This window comes from Venturia canescens, chromosome 6 (assembly GCF_019457755.1).
Source record: "Venturia canescens isolate UGA chromosome 6, ASM1945775v1, whole genome shotgun sequence".
Classification (NCBI taxonomy): Eukaryota; Metazoa; Arthropoda; class Insecta; order Hymenoptera; family Ichneumonidae; genus Venturia; species Venturia canescens.
Genome location: NC_057426.1, coordinates 734,799 through 760,797, shown reverse-complemented (window position 1 = coordinate 760,797; position 25,999 = coordinate 734,799). Strand labels below are relative to the sequence as shown.

At 39.5% G+C, this 25,999-nt stretch overlaps 1 protein-coding gene across 2 annotated transcripts in view; it reads right to left on the bottom strand.

Annotated features, from left to right (window-relative positions):
* The window catches only part of trc (Serine/threonine-protein kinase tricornered), a 68,411-nt gene extending 54,832 nt beyond the window's left edge, over positions 1 to 13,579 (bottom strand). The window contains exons 1-2 of one of the 2 annotated variants that reach the window (XM_043420828.1): positions 12,770 to 13,579; positions 10,741 to 10,859 (exon numbers count right to left, since the gene is read on the bottom strand). In XM_043420828.1, coding sequence (XP_043276763.1) covers positions 10,741 to 10,859; positions 12,770 to 12,771 — 121 coding nt within the window. In that variant the 5' untranslated portion in view covers positions 12,772 to 13,579. Of the gene's footprint in view, positions 1 to 10,740; positions 10,860 to 12,769 lie in introns of those variants that run through there. The other variant, XM_043420826.1, reaches the window with a different exon arrangement.
* Positions 13,580 to 25,999: the final 12,420 nt, after the last annotated feature.

The following is a 25,999-nucleotide window of genomic DNA, read 5'->3' as shown; positions in this document are numbered from 1 at the left end:
GATAGCGTGCAGCTACACACTACGATTCCAACCTCTTTCGAAGTGTGCGTCGTTGCTGGCAGTCTCTTGCATAGATGCCCGTCATTGCATTCGAACGTTTCAACAAAAGAAAACAAAATATTGATAAATTTCCATTGACCGTCGTATATAGTGACGTCACATTTAACGCGTCTATCGACCGGCAAATACATGAAAAACATTTTATTTTTATTCGCTTTATATGCATCGAACTTCCAATCGGTTCGAGAATGAATTACTACAGTGACAACGATTAGCGATAAAAGACGATCCTCCGAATTGATCAAATTTTTATTTACGAAATAAAAATTGCTGCTTTCAATCGACGTTCCACATCTATCGACGAACCGTCAATTATCAACAGTTTATTGAATTTCGAAGATAAACTCAACGTCTTGATTCTGCTGCCACAGACTAAACACTATAGTAATTGTATCGAAATTTCATGATCGTACGCAGTCTCTCCATACACACGTTTAACTTGGACGAACGCGTTCTCGCATGTGTGCATAAATGAGCTCATTCGTAAGTAGCGTTACTTATCAGTCGTTCGAGCTATTTTATCCTGCATGGCTTGCCAATTCCAAAAAATAAAAAAAATTAAAAATGGATTGTGGCTGCACGTGAAATTTTTTTACATAAAATAATACGGTTACGATACCCATGCAAAGTCAGGAAACTTTGGATTCGAATCGCACGGATTTCCCGGTCGAAAGTTCGCCCGGAAGAAGAGTATTCGCGTTTTTCTTTCATTTCTGACTCGTATGAAGTAACGAAGCTATTATGCGACCGATTACATTGAGCGGTAGAGAGCGAAAAGAGTGTGTCACTCGCTGATTTTTAATATTCTTGTGTTTTCAACGGCCAATCTCTGCGGGCTGCTGGATGATCATCTGTGTACACACGTTACACAGTGCGATGAAATGTTTATTGCTCTCCCTCTCCCTGCTCCGTTTTGAAATCTCATTCTGCTCTTTCTCTTGACGCGTACACTGTTTATACGGTTCATCGTTCGTTATCTCAAAGAGCATATGGTGGTTGACTCTTTGAACAGCCTATCGCGCTCTATTTCGCTGTACGCTTTTATCATTGTTTCTCTTTATTTTTTCTCTTATCACGTACTGCCGCTCGCTTTCTTCGGTTCACGGTGGCTCACGCAGCAACGAGGTAAATGCCCCCATAACTGTGGCTGACGTGTGGGCTTTCATTTCGTCCCAGTCAGCAATAAGAAAACAACCACAATTATATTTTTACTCGTATAGCAACAAAGTTCCGGAGGAATTACCTAGATGCCTCCGCGCGCGGATTCAATTCCTCGTCGCGGCTCCGATTTCGTTTTGCAGAGATAAAAAACTTTGTTTCGATTCCATGAGAACAAATTCCAATGGAGTTTCAAAACTCAATCCCGATCCGGCATATTTCTTCGTCGTGGAAATAATATTTTTTGCCTATTATATCCAACGTTTTTTTTTTAATTTACAGAATTTACGAGCATCATTTTAGGCTGAAAAAATGGGGTCGTTCTCGAGTTCGGTACTCCACCCACGATTTTCTCTTTCAACTTTCAATGTATACTACTCGCAAACCGGTAAGTTTTGTAATCCTGGATGAGCGCGGTGCGGATTCGCTAAGAAGGGTCTTTTGTTTAAAATCCGGCGAGTAACCGGCACGAGAAACAAAGAGTGATGCCAGTAAATTGAGGTTCTGTGGCAAATAGGCGTCTGCCCCTTGTAATACGAAGATAATCTACCGCGGTGTTCGAGTATCGAATCAATCGGCACGCTCGGCTCGTATGCACTCTCGCTGATTCTCAGATTCCCTGTGCTTCGCACGTATGCCGCATCATCAGCAATTCGCCAATTCGTGCATGCAACGCTCATCATGCAGTTGCATTGTAACGCGTGCATATACTTTACTGCATTCGCCCGCACTCGACGTACACTGCGTCTTCGTCGATGCATGAGTTTTCGAGTGCTCATATATTATTGTTGCGGAACTGGAAACGCCACTTGCACGAACAATCAGTCGTTTGAATTTCACTAAAATATCATAAATCGTTTTTTTGTCTTGTTATCACGCCACATTAGCAGCCCATTTATTTTGCATCGATTTGTTTCGTATTGGAGGATACCATCAGTTGATATACGCGATCGATTGATATTTTTTTTTTAACCAACTTTGATTTTTGGAAGCATTTGTCAGGAGTCTAAATTCTTTGCGATTGGAATCGAAGAAGAACCGAGTTTATCAACACGACTGGCGGTAATGAAAATGAAATCTGCGTCTGGGTACGCAGACGATTAGAATTCAAAAAGAATTGGAATTCGTCACATTAAAATTCGAGTTTCCACTGCAAAGCGAAGAGTCAATAAACCAACGCGCGACGTTTCTCGTTGACATTCGAATGCAAAACAGATCCGAGGAAGAAACGCTTCCAGAATTTCAAACGCGTTACTTTCGTTTTATTTAAAAGATAAGATAAAGCAAGTGCTATTTCAGAGGTTTTTTAATTCGTAACCGTTGTAAGCACAAGCTTTACAGCTCTAGCCTCGTTAGGGCACGTTGTTCGAGGTGCGCGATAAGATGCAATTTCTTGGCAGACATGCAGGTTGGTATTGCGAGCGTTGAAATATGAATTTCGAAAAAAAATTTCCATTTTTTTTTCATTACTTCACTTCGAATAATAAAATTGACGACCATGAAAAATAAGAGGCCGACGGAGAGGGCTGGTGTTCCGAATTTGAAATGAGTCAACATTGGGTTTCATTACGAGAAAAGCAGTCGTCGCAGCTGATCGCGGACTCCACGCTGCCGGTATCGAGCACTCTTTGTTCGTATATTAAAAGTAAAGTAATGCACTTGTACTCGGATAGAATTGTAAATTGATAATAAGCGAATGATTTACAGTACGAGTTCTGAATTCATTCGGCGAGCGCGTCAGTGACAACGAAGCATGTACAGATACGAGAGAATTAACCTAATTACTGATTATTTATTATTATATTACAATCGCGAGCGAGCGTTTTTCATTTGCGCTTCGCAATGTAAATGAAAAGAACGTGGGCAGAGTAATAAAAATATTGACGAAACGTAATTGAGTAACGTCATGTTAATGTCCCCGTTTTTCGAAATCAAGTTATTCTCACAAAGGTCAGTGAGAAGACGAATCTCTTATTACTAAATGATTCGATGAAATAATTAGCTTATTTGACTTTTTATGTAAGTTATGTAATGTCAGGATCAGAAATCCGTAGGAATATCATCTCGAAAAGTAACGATCGTTTTTCGTAGATCTAGAGCTTCGTGAGCTTCTGCAAAAACTTGCGGCCTGAATTTGCGGACGAAACGAAATTTCATCGGACGATGCAGTTCAGTGGTGCGAATAGCAATCCAAACGTTGCGATACTGCTCCTATACTGACAACAAAACAACTCGTTTTTTCTTTCCTTCTCGTTTTGAAATGTTTGTCGTTGTATTATTTCATATATAACTATATACGCGGATATGGCATACGGATGTAGAGGTCTTTCTCGCATCCGGAGATTCGTAATTCCATATCTAACTCGGTCATTTTATTCGTTTCTTTCTTCTTTCCCTCGTAGGTACTTACGTATTCTCATACATATGTGTTTGTGCGAGTCTACAGCGAATCTCGGAGCGGTATACGAAGCAGCGGTATATATATCGCCTAACGGGGCACCGCGCTCCGTGGCTTCCACTATAACGGAAGGTGGACTCGAGTATTACGCCGCGCGAAGAGCGAGTTCACCAGGATGACTCCTTAGCATGGTGAAGGATTGATGACAGATATTTATACTCGAGCGTTGCGACCAGTGCCCCGATTTTTCGCGCACGCCTCCGTGCGCAACTTTTCGCTCTGCATGACGAATTTCCGTTTATGCACCACCTGGGAAACGTTTCGGTGGGGGAAAAACACAAGGAAACGATGCGAGGCTTCGATCTTCTTCGAGGTGAGTTTTCAGCCTTTTCAGATTATTTTATACAGGTGTCTCGAGGGGACTCGAGATTTTCATTCCGAAGGGACGGATTCGATGTTGAATTCTCAATTTTGCCGAGACAAAAAACTTTGTAAATCTGTAAGCGCCGCAACGTTTTCATATTCTTTTCGCAATATGCCGTAGCCTCGCAAACTGTGCGGGCTCTTACACCGGTTAACGGCATAATAAAACGCTGCGTTACTGACAATGATGAAAAAAAGAAAGCGATACGTTTCCAGTTCGAGCCTCGGTCGAACCTAACCACGATAGCACTCCTCATTTCCCTTCACCGCGCTCTTCCTCTCACCACCCTTCTCACTGCGTAGAATTTCGTTGCTACGAAAATGATCACGTAAACAGCTCGCGGCCTCATCGTTTATCGCGTGATTATGGCATACCCGGTGGGCGCGTCACGCATATTCAAGGACATTTTTCAAATTTCTCAAAACATATGTTTCGCTCGGTTCTGTCGTAAAAAAACCTTTTCCCAATCTGACCGTGGAAATGCTGCTGTTACACACGCGTTTTCCCTGCCGTAATAACATACTTTTTAACCTCTTTCACATGTTAAATTTTCGCACTGATGAGAAACTTGGTTCTTACCTGAAACATTCCAACTCTCCGCAGGAAGGAGTCTCCTTTGAGAAGCTGGTGAGCTATACGGGACCAAAAATGATGATTGAATTTGAAAATATTTATTTATGGATGATATTTTCAGATCTGCATGTTTTCGGTGAGCGCGATGAGGTTACTTCTTTTTCGCAACCGCGGCACTACGTTACGGGCAACGACTCACGGCCGAGACGGTAGCAGATACTAAAATCCGCGGTGGGAATCGAATCATCACTTTGCACCGAATGCGATTTTTCTGATATCAATGATCCGTTAGATGAGAGCCAAGTGTAGCAAGTATACAAGCACGTTAACTTTTCATGGGGATGAGTCCCGATCGTAGCAACCCGACATTTCTTCGACTATCATATGTGTTTCGTACAAAACTTCTTCGTGATTTTATTCTTCCAATGAGGTTGTAAGGCTCATTACACTGGTGTGACGCAGAAGCTCGACGATGCCACACACAAAGTTAATCGGGGGTGGCTAGTTCTCAAAATGATTTTTATAACTTCGGATATTTGATAGACTGTAATTTTTAATTGCGAACAAAACGGTTACAGGCGGATATATACTTAATCGGTTGACTCGGCAACCATGAATCAATTTTCAAGCACGACTCGGCAATGCTAGAAGATGTGAAAAAGATATAGAGTAGACTCGGCTTCTCTAGAGTCTCTTAGTTGACTCGGCAACGTTTGTTCGAGAACTAACTCGACATTTTTACCAAAATGACGAGTCTTGATTTTATCCCCACTTAGATCGGGGTTGACACCTAGTATAAAATCTGGACGTGCATTTTCATTGGATTTCCACCTTTCACGAGCATTTCATTAAGGATTGCTAGTCCGTACAAGAAATACCCGAATTCGCGAACGGTCGCCTTAGGATAAAAAACTAAGGATACTCGTAAAATATCTGGTCGCCAGAAGGGAAGACAGTTTTTGATCCTTACCTGGGAATCCCGGTGGACAGTGAGATTTGGGAAAGAACCCTTAATCGGTTCACCACCATAAAACCTCCGTCTTCGAGTTAAAATGGATAATTAAGGCATAAATTAAGCAGATGTGTCGACTTCGGTTTGAAAGGCGGAAAAAACCCAATGAAAATGCGTATCTCTTTTTATTCTTTATAATATGAGCGCTTAGCCATACCTCTATTATCCACGTGTTTTGAACTTTAGCGTCTCAGTCGACGCTCCAATATGTGCTCATATTTTTCGTTGACTGTATACTTTTCGCACAGAACCGCTCGTACTGGATGAAAATCTTTGAAACGTGTCAATCTTTCCATATTTTCCAGCGCCCGATTCGTCAGCTCTCAAGTTTGTCCACAATTTCTGATAGAAAATTCTTTATGATTTTGTCATTTAATAATGCTACGAGCAAATATTCATGACAATCATAATAGATCTCTCCCCTCCATAGTCTTTTGAAATTATAATTCTACATTACGTAGCGATAAACATTCTAACTTCATAACTTATTAGCTTCATGAAACAATCTAAAAAAAAAATCCATCTCATTATTCTTGGTATATATTTATTAGGGTGTGTCAAAAAACATGTTTTTTTTTCCAAAGAATAGCCTTCAGGTACAAGATTGAAGGTTATTCACGTTTTGAAGTCTTCACTCTACTTCAATCTACAGATTGATTCTAGTAGCCAAGCTTGGGTTTGTTGGGCTTAATTTGAATCAAACCGAAATAAGGTCCAACAAGTCCAATCAAGCCTTGGTGACAAAGAACAGTGTCAAAAATTCAAAATCTACTAGAATCAATGTGTAGATTGAAGTAGAGAGAAGCCTTCAAAAAGTGAATAGCCTTCTACGTAATGTAGAATTATCATTTCAGAAGACTATGGAGAGAGATCTATTATGATTGTCATGAATATTTGCTCGTAGCATTATTAAATGACAAAATCATAAAGGATTTTCTATCAGAAATTTGTCGACAAACTTGAGAGCTGACGAAGCGGGCGCTGGTAAATATGGAAAGATTGACACGTTTCAAAGATTTTCGTCCAGTACGAGCGGTTCTGTGCGAAAACTACGAGCACGTATGACAGCCGAGGAAATGTCGGGTTGCTACGATCGGGACTCACCTCGATGGAAGGTTGACGTGCTGTACACTTGCTACACCTAGACAGTTTTAATGATGGAAAGATTGACTGGAGAGGTGACACAATGTCGAATTGCCCGATGCAGAATTGACACCCTGCCCAATTAGTAAAAAAAATGAGCGAGCAGCACCTGAGCGGAGAAGTGCTTTCGAGAACGGGGCCATCGAAGCGGTTTTCGAATCAATTGTTCTGGGACTGCGAATCAAAGACACGCATATAACACGCTACACCGCAGCGGGTCCAAATGACCCAACGACGCTCCGGGTCAATCGGACTGTGAATATTCTATGAGTATAGCTGCTTACAACCGAGCGCGCGTTTCTCATTATTTCGATTTTTTCACTGCAGACGTTTCAATTTGTCACGTAATTCGAGATGCCAAAGAAGTACTATACATTTTCAGAACATGTAACGCAATAGTTAACGCGCCGGTGCAGCTTAGTCGCCCGATTAACGAGGCCTCCGAACAATGATGGCATTCAACTTTTGCGTACGATAAGTTCCTCAGATGGAGCTCGAAGTATTTATCTTGTATGTAGGTTATATTTCCTCGACGACAAGACAAGATAGAGCTTCTTCGTCGCCGTCTCCGACGAGGTTCTATTCGTCCTTAGCCTCTTATATTTGGGACTGCTGCGCGCATCGGACAGACAGGGAAACCGATAGAAAGTGAGAAAGCGAAAGAACAGTGCGGTCGAGTGTTTTCTTCCCGGCGGGTACGCACGAAATGCGCGGCGCACGATGATGAACTTAATAACACCGACGGCGTCGGAATCCCGGTACCAACGAGGATCACCGTCGCCAGCTGCCTATAATAAGCATTGCACTCTTTTCTTTAAACCAATTTCTTTATACGATCAACGAATGGCGATGAATAAATTCGCCAATACGTAACTCGATTCGACAATGAATTCCATTGAATCGACAAATTTTCTTTTTTGAAGGGTTCGTGGAAAAAACGTTTGGTTACCCTTCAACTCAAAACAGCCGAAATATTTTTCAATTGATGGTATGAAAATCACTGAGTGAGCCGGTGAATCAACACACGATGGCCATGACCTCCACGCAAGAATCTTCGCGATGACATGAAAGTAAAGGGACTTTCAGGAATCATAAACAATCTTCAAATGAGGAGATGTAAAAGAGAGACGTGACGGCGGAGTAAGAAGAATGTAAAAGGAGCGATAAAGGGACTTGAATGATTGCAGTTGTAAAAGGGGGCCGTTGAGATCGTTTGCCAGGCAAAAGATTGTGAGAAGTGTAGGTCACGCGGTGCATGGTGTATTTACAGGAGTACGTAGACGTGTGGGAATAGCTAATAGGTGCAAAGGCAGAAACACATGCACACGGAGGAGCAGCGTTTTGGTATCTACCGCAGCGAAGCATTGCGGAACCTTCGAACCTCTTGGGCAACATCGATTGTCACAGAGATGCACACTTGACCCAGACAAAAGCCACGTGCATCGTGTGCCGTAGCTCCGCTTGCAAACACTTACGAACGTACATCCATCTATATGCAAGAGAGAGAGAGATACGTTGAGAGGAAACAAGGTGCAGAGGGAGAAGCCAAGTTGCAACACGGGAGTCTGCTTGGCGGAGGGCACATGGGGGAGAGTGCGGGCTCATTGCCAAAGGCACATATACAAGGTGCAAACACATATGAGACGGCAGAGAGGGAACTTGCGATCATTACAGGATTCGCGAACTACAATAAGGAGAGAAAGAGAGAGAGAAGCAGAAGAGGTGCGCGCGAGGTTTTTCTTAATGCCGCCGCCGATATAGGTAGGTTCCTTCCTCATTTTCTATCGCTTCGCTTTTGCCGTGTGCTCTTTTAGCGATTAGCGTGCACACTGGCACAAGAGCACCCGCGAGCTGGCAGAGTTTCAAGAATCAGCCGTCCTCGCTCGCCGGATCGGGAGAAATACCGCTGCAGTAATCTCCATCCATCTTCATGTATGCGGACTTTGCGAATGTTTGAAGCTTGCCACAGAACCGACGCTCAAGTTTCTAGGGCTTACAAATTTATGAATATTTCGGCCTGTCAACCCCCCCCAACTTTGGGGGGGTAAGGTCAAATCATACGAAAAAAGCCATGTTTTTCTGATTTTTTTACTGACGACACAGTAAAAATATCTTTACTTAACCAGTGGTATATTGAAGTTTGATATTTGGAGAATATCTTCTCCCGAAAAAAATATTAAAAAATATGGCAATGGCAGCAATTTTTCGGACGTATCTCCGAAAAAAATAGGTTTGCGGTGCCCCTCGTAACTCGCCGCTGGATCATCCGAAATCAAAAAATTAAAATTCATTCGTTAGATAATAGTTTTCCCCAGGTAATGCTGGGAGGGTTTTTCGAATTTTTCAATTTTTCGGACCACTTTGAAGGGAAAATCACAATTTTTTGAGAAAAAATCGGCTAATTTCTTATTGCAAAATGAAAATTATTAACAAAAAAAAACTCTCCAGCGTTACCTGGGGAAAACTATTATCTAACGAATGAATTTTAATTCTTTGATTTCAGATGATCCAGCGGCGAGTTACGAGGGGCATCGACTTTGAAAACGTGAGTTGTGGGAAAAACGCTTTAAAGTTTTAAACACTAGATATTATGCATTCAATTTCAAAAATAAAAAAAAAAATGAAAAAAAAATTAAATACCTTACCCCCCCCCCCCCCCTTAACTACCTTCAACGAGATTCGCTGTGCTTCGGCTGTACTATTATAAATTCCCTCGAGGTCCAAACCCACGATAGCAATAATCGAGCCTCACTTTACCACGTCCGCTTGTCCGGCTCCTAATATTAGGGTTAACAGCATTTCCATGCAAAATACTCTGGTACTGACGCCGCTGCACTATTTCTCTTTTGTGAACCAGAAATTATGGATGCAGCGAAATTTCGTATCCAGCCCGTATCACAACACTAATAAAAAGGACTTTTGGAGCATCCTTGTTTATCCTTAACTTATAGCATGAACGAGCGATCGATACGACAACGCTGTGGCACGCAACAGATACCACCGTGTATAGCTCATATTTACCAATCTCCTGTTATACTATCAATGATTGAGTACGGTGGTACAGCAGTCCATTCGAAATAGTGTTGACAAGAAATATCCTTTGTTGTTCACCGCAATTACATTTCCTCACAAGGTTCTTCGTTTCGAGCAAATCGTCCGGGAGAAAAAATTCAGGAAAAGACGAATCCATTTCCTTCCATGCATCGATGAACGGTGGATTTGTCTATTTTTTGCTGAATGATCATCATTTCGTGAATTGATCTAATCATTACTATTACTATCGTTGCTTCAACATAAATGTTCTTGGCAAAGTTCATCCCTTTTTTAAGACCGAATATAAAAAACGTTAAATTAATCAGTTGAAAATGACTAATTTAATAAAATTAGTCCACACATTTTTGGGTTTCGAAGCATTATTCCGAGCTCCACGCCAGGTCATATCTCTGCAATCAACGCAACGCTACGCAGCGATGATGAAAAAACAAAGGCAGGTTGCTCATCGTGTCGTGCAACCATAGTTCGTCCGTGTTAATACTACAACCGACAACGCATAAGTGCGCAACGGGCTTGGTGTACGTTGTCACCATGCGCACGTAGATACGGGGAAATAAAGCAAGATTTATCGTTCCCCCGACAACAACTAAAGCCCAAATTTGTATGGTTCCAGTTGGGTTTCTTTTCTTGTGTGCGTGATACGAGACGCAAATGCTTCCAAAAGGAGATTCCTTTTTTCGTGCATTTACGCAATTTATGCAATGCCATTATCCTCCGTGGGGGCTGACAAAGTTTTTGGATAATCGATCAAGCCACGTCCAAGAATTCTAATTCCAATAATTCGAGGTGGAGTCTTGGATTGTTCAGGTTGCATTGTTAGTAATCCGCCGAAAAGAATTTTCTTTCTCCTTACAGCTACCCTGTCACTGATAAATCTCATTTCTACATATGGATCATTGTATCGACGAAAAAACTTACCTTCTTGACTGGGGTTGTTTGGATTCGCGTTCGGTGTCTCATCCTCCGCGACGCCCATCGTCGTACCTCCTGCTTGCCGATGGTGATGATGCGCTTCCACTTCTGTTACCTCTTCGCACCTTCAACGAAAAAACGTTCATTAGCAATTTTGATTCAATTATAAATCGGCAGACATGCCCAATAGAGTCCATGAAATCTGGCAATCAAGTATTTTGGTGATGAGAAAAAAAAATTCTTCATCGAACAAAGTCCCATTAAACGAAAATATTGTGGACGAAAAACTGTTAATTTGTTGATTTATAAAATCAAATAAATTGGTTGAATCCAATTTTTCTCCGTGTACCGAAAATCAGTAAGTTGGAAAACGAATGTACCGAGAAAAAAAAAGTTGATCTGTGTCAAGTACGTCAAGTATTTACAGTATCGATTTCATTATGAAGAATTTCGTCGTTCAGCTCTAATTGAAAATAACTCATAATTGCAAAACCCAAGGTCAAAATTTGGATAGAATAAATTTCAATGTCGTTATACTCCCATTGAAATTTTGAGAGCCCAGATTCGTTAATGAAATTAGTTTCACAATCCCAGGAGACTTGGGAAACTCGTCACAGTTTCACATCGAGTGGTCTTAGACGAAACTCGGAAAGTTCTCGAAACTGGGACCTACATACCGCCAGCATAAATAGCAAAATTTCGATTTCTTTGTTCGGACTGAATTTTCGGATACACTTGCACACTTATCCGCCGACGTGGGGTATCGAAAACTGAGTGAATTTAGACGAAATTTTATAATAACCAAACGAATGACGATGATTCGAAGATATGTTAGTTGGAGAAAAAAAACGAAACATTTCGATGTATTCACGCGTGCCAATTCCAAGTTTCGATAAAGAATGACATTCTGCGAAAAAATATTTTTATACATCGAGTCTGAAAAGAATTGGGGAGCATGCGCACAAACGAACAGAATTTAGTATAAGTACACTTAACACGCTGCAATAATTTATATCACGGAATGATGTTTCGTAGTGATGTGGCCGTGTAAACAACACGAGTCGTGTGGCTCGCGCCTCTTGACGACGCTGAAAGTTTTCAACATTGGAATCCAACGAAATATTCGAAAAAAATATTTGTAATTCACTATTTTTTTATTTCACGAATCGATTGATTCTTTAATCGATATTTTCTTTAATACAGTATTCCCAATGGAATATTCAAACAAGTTTTATAATCCAAGTATATGATCCCGCATTCTATTTATTGTCAAAGAGCGCTCTCTACTTCGCGTATTTTTGGCTCGCTCGATACACTCTCTGTCTTTTTCATACAACTCTCTTGACTGAACGCGCGAGAGTTCACATACCTGCAAGAACAGCTTCGCGAACAGACGATTCTGTTCGGCTATTTAAGCACGAATCCGTGGATCGAGCCGTGACCCTTCGTAAACTCACCGATTATTTTTTATCTACATAGAATTTTGCAAAGTATTTAACCTATGTCCATTAAACAATTTTTTATATTAAACAGATATAATTATCCAAGTTGGTATCGTGAAAAAATATTTGTCGAAATATCTACACTTTAACATGACCAGAAACTTGGTTGCGGCTTCCAACTATACGAAAATGATTCATTTTCATCGTCGTTGCAGCATCTATAAATACATGGTCAATTCAGAGATACGATAAAATGAAGGAAAAAATAGTAATTCCGCTGTATAATGCAATTAAATAATTATCAAAAATCGAAGGAGACTTCACGGGGATATGCAATTGTACCCGCATGGGATTATCAAGTCTTTTGTCATTCGGATCGAAGAAAACCGATAGTTTATATTTTCCTAGCTAATTCGTGTCTGAATAGAAAAAAAATTTCTAGGATCCCGTTATTCTTGACTCCCTACAGATACCCATCGACGTACCTGTTCTACACGGGATCCCGAAAAATCCCAAGTCCCCACTTGATATATGACTATACCTGCCTGTATAAAGATGTATGTATAAAAGTCTACAGATATACGTGGTCTTACATCTTAAGACATGAAGAATGCGCTGGACTGCATCCGTAAGCCTTTTCTTTACAAGAATGAAAACCGAGCAACTTTCACAACTCGCTGTGAAGTTTATTTATAGTTTTGAGTATTAAATATAGAATTGAGTCTACGATAATTCTAATAGTTTCCAATCGCGCATCCAGGTATACACGTATACGTGAAAAATTAGCGCACAGCAACGAACGAACGACGCAACGAATGCAGAATATTTCTTCGAGATCCGCGATCAATCACAACAAAAACGAGTTTGTTCGACAACTGAAGTATTTAAACTGTTCCGCACGATAAAATTTTTCCGTGAAATTTTAACGTCATTGAGAACGAAAACAAACACAAATTCGCGCACACTTTGACACTATCGTTGACGAACGCACAGGCATCTACACATATACACATTAACACCAAGAACGAAAAAAATCGTTTCTAGTGAATGATACACGTCCAATATTTTACGATCAGGGTGAGGAATTCGGTTTCTCAGGAGCTTCGTCTGTCCCTTCTCCTGGGTCACTCTCAAGTCCTCTCGACTCGTCCACCCAACCAGCAAGATACACTTCTCTCATTTACAACCCTCCCGTACAGATGAGAGAGTTAACCGGCGTGTTTTTCTTCCTTCCTGCGTTAACGAGTCTTCAACGGTGTTCGTATTAACTTTGCACAGCTTTCATTGCCCAAGCTTCATCCACGATTTCGATGATACCGCGGATTTCTATCCCCCTTTTTTTTCACTTTGTTAACAAAAGCCTCGAACGTACGAGATATTGACAAATACGGAGGCGTCGCGCGACACCATCGTACAACATTCTCGATCAGAGACCCCTCCGTGGCGCCGCTCGCCATGTACGACGGGCTTATTGTGAACTTCCAAAAATATTTTTGCAGCTCCATCTCGCAGTGAGCCCTTGATATTAGATACGCTCAATGAACGTGTAACTGTTGGTAAATTATAAAATTTATGAATTGAAAATTTTCCTCTCTATAATTCTACTAAGATATGTTTGATTTGCTGAAATTCGAATGGAGCGAGTATTGATGTTTTTTTTATTTTTTCGTGAATTTTCGGGCTTTTGAAATTTTTAATAAACGCTATTCGCAGTTATTTTGTAAAGATGTAATGATATATATATATATATATATATATATATATATATATATATAATTTAACAAAATTCAATTGCAAAATCCGCGAATGCGACAGTGTTTGAAATGACTCAAAATTTATTATTATATTATTATTATATTATATTAATTTATTATTATATTGATAACTTATCATCGTATGTTTTATTAAGTGTTGTTTTATACCTGTTCACCAAAACATTCATAGACTCTTTGAAAGAATTTATTTTACATTTTTGCTATCTATCGACGATCAAATAGAATTTCGCCGCATTACGTTTTACGAATTCAGTTAAAATCAACCAAATCGACTGACGATACCAGCAAACATATTCCTACACTACGGGGCCGAGTCTGAGAATGTGTAGCTACCGTAAAGATGAGAGACAGAAGCATAAAGTCAAGGTTCCACGAACGTTTGAAAACTTTTTATAATCGTTATGAATTATTGAGAGAATTTTATTTTTCGAATGCAGTTATTGTCGTGGTTGGGACTGTAGCGCTTGCGCGGTCATCAGTGAGACGCGTGATGTAATCCCCTGTCGGTACTGCAGAACTCGAAACGAGCTACTGTGCAGATTATCGACAAGTGTCGCGGCGCGAGGTTTCCATCAGACTACAACGAAGAACCCGTGATGGATGAGCAGTAAAAATTGCTGCTCGCTTAAAAAAGCGGTAAAATAGAATTAACAATTTGTATTGTTTATACGAAGGAACGATTTTCGTTCCGTAAATCTCCAACAATTTTCATCGATGGTTAGTTCAATGGGAATTGAACTCTCCAGCAGTGAAGACTACCGCGTTCTCGCTCGAAAAAGCGGTAGAATTCGATAAACAGTCAAATTGAAAAAAAGAAAAAAAAAATTACCAGAATTATTGAAAATTTCATATCTTCGTTCGCTGTTTTTTTTTTCAGTTATTTTTTCTCTCTTTCGCTCTATCTTCTCCAAAATTTCGATATCAACACCCCTCGCAGCGAGTCCTAGGGCTTCGCCACATCGGATTCCAGAGCTTCGACGTATTCACTGATGTACCTATCGACATCGAGCACGTATATTTTGTCCTTTATTCTTCAGCACTACACTCCGCAAAAAGACTTTCTGTCAAATCCACGACGTATACTTAACGTCACTTTCTCTTATGCTTCTTCGTTTGTCTTTTCAGAAACTGATGGTCGCGCACATTTCGATAAACCAATGTGGATCATTTTTTTCAATAAATTTTTAAAAGCTTCTTTGTCCTTCATTTCATGATCGATTTGGATGCAATAAAGCTTAAAATGTGTGTTTTTTTATTGCCGTTGGGCTGACATTCGCCAAATTGCGATTCGGTGGATATTTACTGAGCTATTCTACAATTACTCAGACGGTAATACAAAATTAAAAAAAAAAAATCAAAATTTCAAAAAACCCTCATGTCAGCCCAATTGTGGCACAATACTGTATTCACAGTTCAAATTTCAATAGATTCGGTTGAACGGTGCGGCAGAAATCAAGTTTCGAAATTTCAATCTGCATATACCGACTGGTCCATCACCTTGCGAACGTCGGTGTTGTTGGTAGGTAAAGTAGGGTTTGTTTTTGTTAGACTGTAGATAAGATAGGATATTCACGCCTTCACATGTGTGGCGTGAAAGAAATGGCTTTAGGATCGTGTGCTCTCCCTGTTACTTGGTGTTACAAAGAATAAATTTGAAAAATTGGGCATACATTCGATGGGGCAGAACGGAATTTCCGATAAGCAAGACAATGTTTCTCAGATCGATTATCGTAATGAAAGTGGCAAGTGGCAAAAAAAAACGAGAATAAGAAAAAGAAACGTAAAGGTGGAAGAATCGAAGATTGTTGTGTAATAGAGAAGAAACCGAAAATCAACAACGTTGCAGGGAGAAACTGCCAGTGTACAAAACAGAAAAAAAATTGGGTTCAATGACTTCTCTGATGTTCATATCAATGGTAAAACGAAATAAAAGTCATTTGTTCACGGTATGCTATCGAGGCAGAGCGATGCAAAGCACTGCAGAATTGTTCTGCGTCTATTGGCATTAATAGTTTTATTTGGTGGTAATTTACCCCAAGAGTTATTGACTCATCTTCCATTTCACATTCAAGTTTTGAAAACTTTGTGGCATCAAACTAAGCCTACCGATTCCTAAGGTGTCTGTGAACTTGTTACATACACTTTATACTTGCTTTTCTTGTGGAAGGTAATGCCTTGGTCATTCAAGCTTTACTCGACAAATGAGGAAGCTTTCTTGTATTTTCCCCCGAGTGATACTCACTACCACCGTTTCATCTTGTCCGGCTGAATTCATGGTAGGGGAATGTACGACGATACCTCAAGCATTATCCTGAATACATTGCTGGTATTGAGTGGCATTATTATTGGTTATTCCATTCATCAAATCACAGACTTAATTTTTAAATGGCAATTTATTTTCCAGATGTCTTCCATTTTCTATTGAAAAGTTGAAAAACTCGACAATCATAAGTCTGATTGCTTTTTTCGCCTGCTGGAACGACTAATTAATTTATTTTAAACACTTGGTTCAATTTCTATCGAACGATCCGAAAATTATCACGGAGAACAACCTCATTTTTTCAATAACCGATAATCGTTCGAGTTATCCGTTGGCAATTATTAATTTAACGTTCGAGTATACTTCGCAAATAACTGCGTCAACCAGCTGATTGACCGTCTCACATCCACGTATTCGAAGCTACGATTTAACTGTGGCTCATATATAATATAGCTTACAGTTTATAGTACCTAGTAATACCCATGTATGTGCATTACGTTTAGTTTCTCTTACACATATATTCCATTAATCATGAATGTAAGTAAATAATGCCACACTGTAGGGATTCTTGGTAGTGTACCGTTTGAATCGTTAAATCTGAATACTCTCGTTTCCTTTTTGCTGTCTTTTCTTTTTCTTTTTTATCGGGCTAATTTTATTTGTTTTTCCCTTAATATAAAGAACGCCGTCATTATAAGTGACGTATAATTACTCGGTACATTCACTCTAAACAGAGAGTCTAACTGTGAGCTTTTAGTAGAGCTGACAAGTAGCCATAATCTGTGCTGACTGAGTCTTGACCTCTTTCGAAAGGAGAATCCAAAGCTGCACTTAATCACGAGTTTTTTTAAAATATTTTTAGCGTTTTTCCCTTCGTAAACTGAAAAGTGTGTGTTTTCGTTAAATTTTACCGCAGTTTCAAGACGTTCAAATGTTCCTTAGACTTGCACCGACATCGAGGTGGCCAAGGAGATGGACGAGAGGATTCACGCGTGTCTCATATAAAACCGTAAAGTATTTTTAGTGTTATTGATTTTGAGTCTTGATCATTAATCAACTGTCGCGTTGTCATCGATCAGAATAATTTAACATTTATCGTGTTTCCTCAGCTTGGGTCGCTTTCCGTGCGCGATGCGCGCGTGAAGGGTTCTTATTTCGATTCCGTTTCTCTTCATCCGTTTCGTTATCGTCGAGTCACATCGCGTGGCTTTCCGAGAGCAAAACCATCAGAGTCTCAGCGTGGAGCTCACTGAAATCGATATCGTGACTAATACTGATCGCAGCGATTATCCATAATCAGCCTTGAGAGTGGAGAGGAAAAAATTTAGAGAGGAAAAAATGATGTTTGGGAGAAACAGAAAAAGATATCGTAGGAAGAAGCGGAGAACTGCTTGAGATTGCAACGAGTCGAGACTACGAAAAAATACTAGAAGAGCCTTGTGGCTTTTTGTTCTTCTTCTTTCAATCCTCACTCATAAGCGTTCGTGCTTCCTTCACGTTTAGATATATTGAATGGCTCGAAATACGCTTTGGGAGTTATCAAAATTCACGAACCAGAGAATTCGAAAGAAGCGAAAGTTCGCGTTTCTTTTCTTTCTAATACAGATTCGATGAAGCGTCGATTGATAAGTGATGGCTAATTCGGTAGTCTTTTTGAAAAAACTGGAGCTATCCCGTTTGGGCTTCGACAATTCACTTTTGTCCATTTCATTACATCTGGCCCGCCCATTTTTTAGTTCACCGTACTCGATGGTCTATCACTGATCGAAGATGATTTTTACTGATATTCGGGTGGAACTATTATGGTAAACCATGAAAATAGAGCGACACTGGACATGACTTTGGCTGATTGAGAGGGAGCGCTGACGTCTGTCGTCGGTATTTGACATTTGTGTGCGAGATCCAGTGACATTATCAATCGATATTTTTCCACATTGTTTTTCAAAACGTTTTTTCCCGCAAAGAAAAAGTCTCATTAGATGCTGAAGAATGTGTAGAAAACATTTTTAGGCTGCAGGCTCAAACAGCATTTTATCACCACTGGAAAACGTTGAGGATGTTGGAATTTGAATGTACCAGAAGGTCTTCTCGGGAATGATTGCGGATAACATAGATGAGCTATCTCTTTCTTTCTCTCTCTTTCCCTTTCACTTTGCCTGTATTGAACGCACACATGGACATATTCACGCACTTTTGATTAATGTGACCGGCATTGAAACGTCGTTATCCATTTACTTCCGCGAATTAATTTACAAGCGTAGAATATTATTAGATTATTGCCTTCCACGCATATTCAACATTTTCTCTCTCTCTCTCTCTCTCTCTCTCTCTCTCTCCTGGTGAATAATCAGAATAGATTTAACGGTTCGCTGATGCGGGAGTATTATTTATAGATCGATGGGAAGTCGTGACGTACTGATAAACTTCACTGTCGCTATTTTGCTTCACTATTTTGTTGATCAATATAATGCTGCCATAGTGTTTTCGAGAATTCGCATCTTCACAAACCTCGATTCCGTGAGTGCGGAGATCAACTTTTTTTTTGAGCACCGAAAAGATAGAAAGAGAGAGAGAGAGAGAGAGATAATGAGTTGGTTGAGTACGCAACTTTTTGTTTGCATGGGTTTCCACACGGCAATAAAATGAATGTAGCGACAGCCACTATATGATTTCTTATTCACGTATAGAATTGATTGAATCTAAAAAAATGAGTTGGTATCGAGGAAGAAAAAAAATGGATAGTACAGCGTTGATGAAAGCTTTGAAAATTGTGTATTTGAGGCAAGATGAAATATCGAATCCGAGAGTGAAAATGTATTGATAGCTGTAAAATACATGTATTTTTGATGGAATGAGATGTGGTATTATTAGATGCTGCGCGGTATACAAAATGCGCATTGGCGAGAGGTATAGATGATCGTGGGGATGCAGAAACGCGTTATTTTCGCACCTCCGGCTCTCTCGCATTTTTATTCACTCGTTCTCTCCTCCTTCTTCTCTTAACCGAGTGCATCCTTCGTCACGTTTCGTAAAGTTATATTCTATACCCGCGTACCGTTACGAATTTCCGACAATGGATTATGGCGTGGTTTTTTTATTATCCTTTTTAGAGGCTCTCTTCGATGAAAACCGAGTTCGAGCGAGGAGAGGGAGAAAATAAAAAATGAGATGATAAGATGTAAGATTATAGAAAGTAAAGAGGGAAAGAGGGTGTGTAAAGAATCTGAAACAGTCGCATATTGAGTCTTCGCAATCATTTCAAATTAAGTGCAATCGACAGTCGAAGAAAATCCCCCCCCAGTATCTGCGATATAATTAATTAGCAGATAATAAACGAAATTTCTATCGAGGCTAATTAAGCATTCGCGTGAGAATGATTGCGCTTTGAAAACTGATTGCGAGAGCTCCTATCCCTTGGTGGATTCGACATGTTGCCAACTCGTCCGTTTAGAATCTTCTTAAGTAATCTTCACTAAAATGATAGAACCAATTCCAATGACGAATTTGCATTCTCCCTCTCGTGCTTCATTTCTAATTGCGGAGGGTGCGATATTACTTATCTCCCTCGATGCATCATTGATACCAATGGAATAGCATCCAAGTGTATGAGTCTAAGTGGAAGATAGGAGGAAAAAAGCTGAGTAAGAATTCGGAGTGGAGCGAGGGTTACTGATGTGAGCCACGAAGAAGGAACACGATTTCAGACAGAACCGTAGGAAGGAACGAGGAAGGGAATGGGTGGGAAGTGGTTAAAAAAAGTAGAAAATCACTCCATATTGCTTAGAACATGAAAATGATTGTCAGAAACCAACATTTTTTCTTTCACATCATAACGCGCTACAATATCTCATTTTCATGAAATTATGATTCGCGGAATCTGATTGCCTCTGAATTTCGGACGGTTAAAGTTTGCTAGGTAAGAACCTGACGTTGTAATAAAATATAACAGAAGGTAAATGAACGATGCAAATCTGAGGTTCTTATCAAAGTGTATTAACGAGCCGTAGAATAAGCGTTTGAGAAGCTTGCGCGCGTATGTCATACGAAAACCAGATTAACTGGATTTGCGAGAGCAAGGATAAGTACCAAGCTTGCACGAGTCTCGTACTCTTACTTGAAAGGGTGAAAAACGAAAATGTAATCGTTGAAAAGGATTTCAATGAAAAGTGAAGATTCGAAAATAATCCCGCAAATAAGAAATGTGTAAAATTTTCACAGGGTTCTTATCGCTTTAGGTATTTTGCCGAGGCCTATTCCTGGTTACGTGTTTTGAATAAAAAAAAAGTAAGTACACTGACAGAAGAAAAAATTTGTTGATTCAACAATAGATGATGTTATTCTAAACGTATACGTAATTCAATCTACAATATAGGTAGTTGAAATAATCGAAATATCCGTTTAGTTGAGTCAACAAACTAGGACATAGTCTTGATTAATCGAAGCCGTTGAAATGACTAAATTTCGATTTGGTGAACTAAATATTTGATTACTTGAACAAACTTAAAAAAACAATCTCATATCCAGTATAACTGAATTTTTATTTCCGTGGACTGAATTATATGTTTTCATTGACAGAAGAATTTGTTGGATATATACGAAATATTCCAACAAACGAGAATTTGTTGCGTGAACACGCTGCGACACGTGAACGCGCTACAACGGACTTTGGTTTTCGATGTAAACAAAGGCTCGAAACATTGTAAACACGTGAACGATCTATCGCAATGTTCCTCACAGTGGGCCCCTCCCCTCGGCCTCAAGGCAGAGGTGTTGTCCTAATATGGAATGGTAAAGGATACATGCCTCCATTCCTCAAAGTCAGAGAATATAGAGTCCCCTGGCACGATTTCTCGTTTCACGAGAATCCGTCAGAGGGCGATGAATGGAGCGCTATCGCGCCAGTGAAGTGTCACCGTACGCCTATAAGTCTCCTAACTTTTCCTTCCAATATAGTTAGCACTATAAGCTTTATACTCAATCCTGGTATAATCCACCGGTCAGTGCACGAACCTACACATTGACACCTCTCTTACGTCAGAGAAGAGGATCCTAAGTTTCGATATTCGATTGTAAAAAGTAGATCAAATAACAATGCATTTCTTAGGCTAAACCGGCTCTCATGTTAACACAACGTCTGATTTTATCGGTTGGACACAATATTAAGGTTACATTCACTGCTTTTTTTAAGCAATTGAAACAACTGAACTATGGTTTCACTTGAACAAAATGTGTTGTCCGCCGCCCGTGACCGCGAAATTTGTGGCATCAACGAAATTTTTGTTGAATCAACAAATTTCTTTTGTCAGTGTAGCTGGATGGATTGTACGAATTGAGCAGTCATTAAGGTTGACCTATCGCAAACTTCATTATTAGATACAAACGTGATATTTTTTGATCTCATAGTTGGAGTGCACAAAAAAATGCCTGCAAAATTTTTGAGCGCATCATTGACTAGTTATAAAAATCAATAATCGATAAAATTTCGAAATATAAGACACAGCTTATGAAAACCGCGCTCCGACAGAAACTTGAGCCATGAATAACTAAATTTCCCGATTAGATATGTTTTAAAAAAGAATTTTCAAATGTTGAAAAAATGATGAGAACCATTATTGAATAAAAAAAAAACGAAGGTTGCTGAACAAATAAAATAAAAATCTTTGGTTTTACTCATTCGATAATTGTCTTTGTTGGGTAACAGATCGTCGTCTTTTGCTACTATTGCTCTGGGTCCGTAAAAAGGTGGCATCTCTACATAATCTCGAATAACACGGAACGGATTCGAATATGTGAACTATCAAACTGTATTCATTGAATAGTCAAATTGAGGGTTCTTATCCGAGAAACAGAATGTTAGGAAAAATAAATTTGTTTGAAGACAATGTTTCTGGTCAAGACGAACATTATTGTGTCGATCCATGGTCAAACATAACCTCCTCACACAAAGGGATGGTAAATGGTAAGCAAAGGAATATGTAATAGGAGTATGGCTGCTTGGATTATGTGAGTCAAATGAGAATGACATTAAAAAACTTCATAATAAATGATGTTTCATAAATCATCACGACACATACCTGAAAAATCACGGACTTTCATTATACTAATAAAATAATATATAAATCCATCATCCATAGTTAATTTAAAGTTTTCAAAATAATGAGGTGTCGCTTGACTAGCTGCTGCGATAGGTCAACCTTAATCAATGCTGCATTTCAATTGCCCTTTTCCCAGCTGATCGCTTCCAGATCGTAACGCCATTTTGCGAGGTCAAAGTTCCCATCATTCTCGTACCAAACACTTACACGACCAGGCGTACATCTACACATACGATGGTTAACTCACTCCTTGGTACAGAAAGAGATGCGTCCGTAAGTAAGCCATACTGCAATTGGGTTAGGCGTGAGAAATCACATGAGTTTGTGGTATACACGAGTTGTATCACTGTCGCGCTGCATTCGTCTACATACATTTTACGCAGATTCTATATCTTTGTGCATTCTCTCCATACATATGTACCGAGTTTCTTAACTTTACAATAAATAGACGAAAATTATAACGTTATGCTCTTGCTGATTTGGTCGAACGTCGCTAGGCATCGATTCGAGCTATCTTAATGAAGAGGAAAAGGTATGAAAGAAACTTGAAAATACGGAATTTACATATTAAAAATTTAACAATTCGAATTTATTCAATTGAAAGCGATTTTTACACGAAATGTTTTTTTTGTTTATTGCTATTGAAACATTCAATATTTCCAACACGATTGTTATTGGGAAATGAGTTAAAAATTGGGAGAGAACGAATGTAGACTTCATAGTCTAATATAATTTCTAAATAAAGAAAAGCAAAAATTTGCGTCGGTTGTGACATTTTGTACAGTTGAACGATATTTATGTTGCGCCTCGATTCTGATGTGCTTCGAAACACATAGACTCCAAGTGATTGCTTAACCCAGTTTTCTTGACCCCATTTCCCTGGTGGCTAATGAACGTTCATTTTCTTCAATTACATGTTTTCTTACACTTGGCAATGAGTGTGGAATGACTACACTCTCACTTGTCCCGGACGTGGTACATTAGACATTGAAATTAAGTTTTTTGCTCGTGTTTTCAAAACATCTTTGATTCCGACCAAGATTTTTTTAATATACCTCCATAGTTTTCATGGGTTTAAAATTATTCGAAAAATATCGTCATTGTCCGCCTATCATCTCTCTTTTCACACCTTGATCCCACTAAAATTTTTACTTACCGTCGTACAAGAACGATTAGTTTTCTCACATCTTCGTGAATAGACAAACCAGGAACCGTCAACCTATTTGATTCTCTTTCTTTCTCCCACTTGTTGACACTTTCACTGTCGACGGAAAGCCCTGACACTTTGTGTAATTTAACACATCCTCCGATTCACCTAAAACTCACAGTTCCATCGGGATTTGCGATTAAGCTTCTGCCCGACATCCTTTTTTGCAGCTGTGTCCTTTCCACACTTCATACTTTCTTCTTGAATAATATCCATTAATAGCTTTTTTCAGTGGGTTACTTTATTAACGCGCATACTTTCATGTCGCTTTCTGTGTACTTTATATTCTGATAATCCAATGACATTAGGTAGCCGATATAGTGACGAAATTTGGACAACACTCGGTCAACTTGACACGATCGTTTTGTACGAAATTAGTAACAAATATTCGGTTTGTTTTTGGGAAATGATTAATTGCAGAAAATATTGGCGCGATTGTACGAATGCAGAATTTAAATTACAAAAATTTAATAAGAGGTAATTATAGTTTTTGTTTCTTCGGGGATAGCTTCCATTTAACATCCCATTAAGTTATGTATACTACATGAGAGACTGACTGAGGATAAACGGAGTGAGAGATGAGCTCTCGTCTCTTTCCTCCTGAAACATATTTAATTTCCCAGGGGGAGGGCAGTTGGCGCAATAATAATTACGAGGATAATTGCTCTGAAGAATCTGAGATTCATGTGTGAGTAGAAAGAAGGTCTTTGCTCGTGTCAGAGCTCTGTAGCTCTCCCGAGCCTTTTCCTCCTCTTTCTTATAAAAAAAAAAACCCTCGCATACACGAAACACACGCTTCGCGACTTCTGATGTACTGTACCAAGTATACACTGCGCCATAGTTCCTCCGCAGCCCCGGAATAAAAACGCGACGAGGAAACAATTCTCTATTCTCTTTCCTGGTGTATTGTAAACATTTTTAAGTGAGCTTTCGTAGAGACGCCGCAAGCTTGCGTTTTAACTCAAGAAATATTCGACAAATGAATGTCCCGCAGTGCATTTCTTTGCGGACTCATACGTATATCTGTAGTATATTGAAAATACAGAGATGTCCTGGAGTTAATGCGAAACTACATAATTGGACGAACTAGCAGAAACATTCTTACCAAAAAACGATTTAAAAATTTTTCAATAGAATGAAAGTGAGTTATGAAACTTGCAAAATTGAACCAATCGCACGCATATCTACTTACTTGGTGGAAGTGCGAGGCCAGAGCGAGTTCCCGCGTGAGGGAAAACGTGAAACAGTCTCCACGTATCCAATCGGTCTGATAATTAAGTGTCGCAGTAATTCATAACCGCTTGGTCGGATGAAAAAACATGCAAATAGTTTTCTACCGAAAATTCAATCCCGCACTAATTGGTGCGATCGATTGTCAGCAGTTCTAGTAATTCGACTCCATCAAGTCTTCAAATATCGAATATATACGTGACATTTCGTTGATCAACTCATGATTCCTTTCGTGCTTGAGGCTTTCCATCAATCATGTCTCGATAAATCAAATATTTGCTGAAAATACCAGTAATTTTAGTAATCAAGAGTTTGTTTTCGACAAGAAAAAAAACGATGGAAACGAACGGAAAATATCGAGTCACCTCAGCCTGATGGAAACGAACGGAAAATATCAAGTCACCTCAGCCTGAGTTCTAGAGATACCCGTAGGACTTGTTAAAAATTTTCAGCTTATAGAACGGTGGTAAACTAGCCTCGATGAATCCATTGACGTTTGATATTCCATAGGGATGAGCAGCAACCAGCCACCTTATTCATATTTCTCAGTATCAGTAATAAAAATTCGATCGGTGTTCAATTTTAATTTAAGGAACGATTATAGTACGAGAATGATGCTCAGCAATAATAGTAACAGTTTACTCGTTTGAACCGATGCAATTCAGTGCTCACATATTTCTTCAAAAATGTAATCATATGGTCGATTTCTTCAAATGCATTTGATGTTTGATGGAAGTATGGTTCCGGGTAGCGAAGTGCTTCAGTCATCGTGACGGAGCGTATCGTATTTTTTATTTTTTCATTTATTTTATTTATTCCATCCGTTTTCCTTAACAATTTGACAGGATTGAGAAGATGTCTCATTCTCAGGAAATCATGAGCTTTCGAAGGTAGGCTGCGTACAAGGAAGTGTGGAAAGAGAACTTGAGTTGGACGCTTCCAAGTAATGATAGCTGCGCGAATGCACATGGAATGCATGCTGGAAATTCTGGCCTTCCCCTGTGGTTATAGTGCGACAACGGGCAAGATTTTTTTTATACGCCCCATCACAAGCTTATTTTTTTTTTTTTTCATTCCTGGTGAGTCCGACATTTTATTGTAATAAACGATCAGCGATGAGGGCCAATGATCTCTCACGATTATGTGGCTCGTTCGTACACATGTATATATGCACGAATTCTGGATAGCTCCGTTACTGATGCTAAAGAGAACGGGGGGAGCAGCAATTTCAGGGATATAGTTGCTGATGCTCGAGT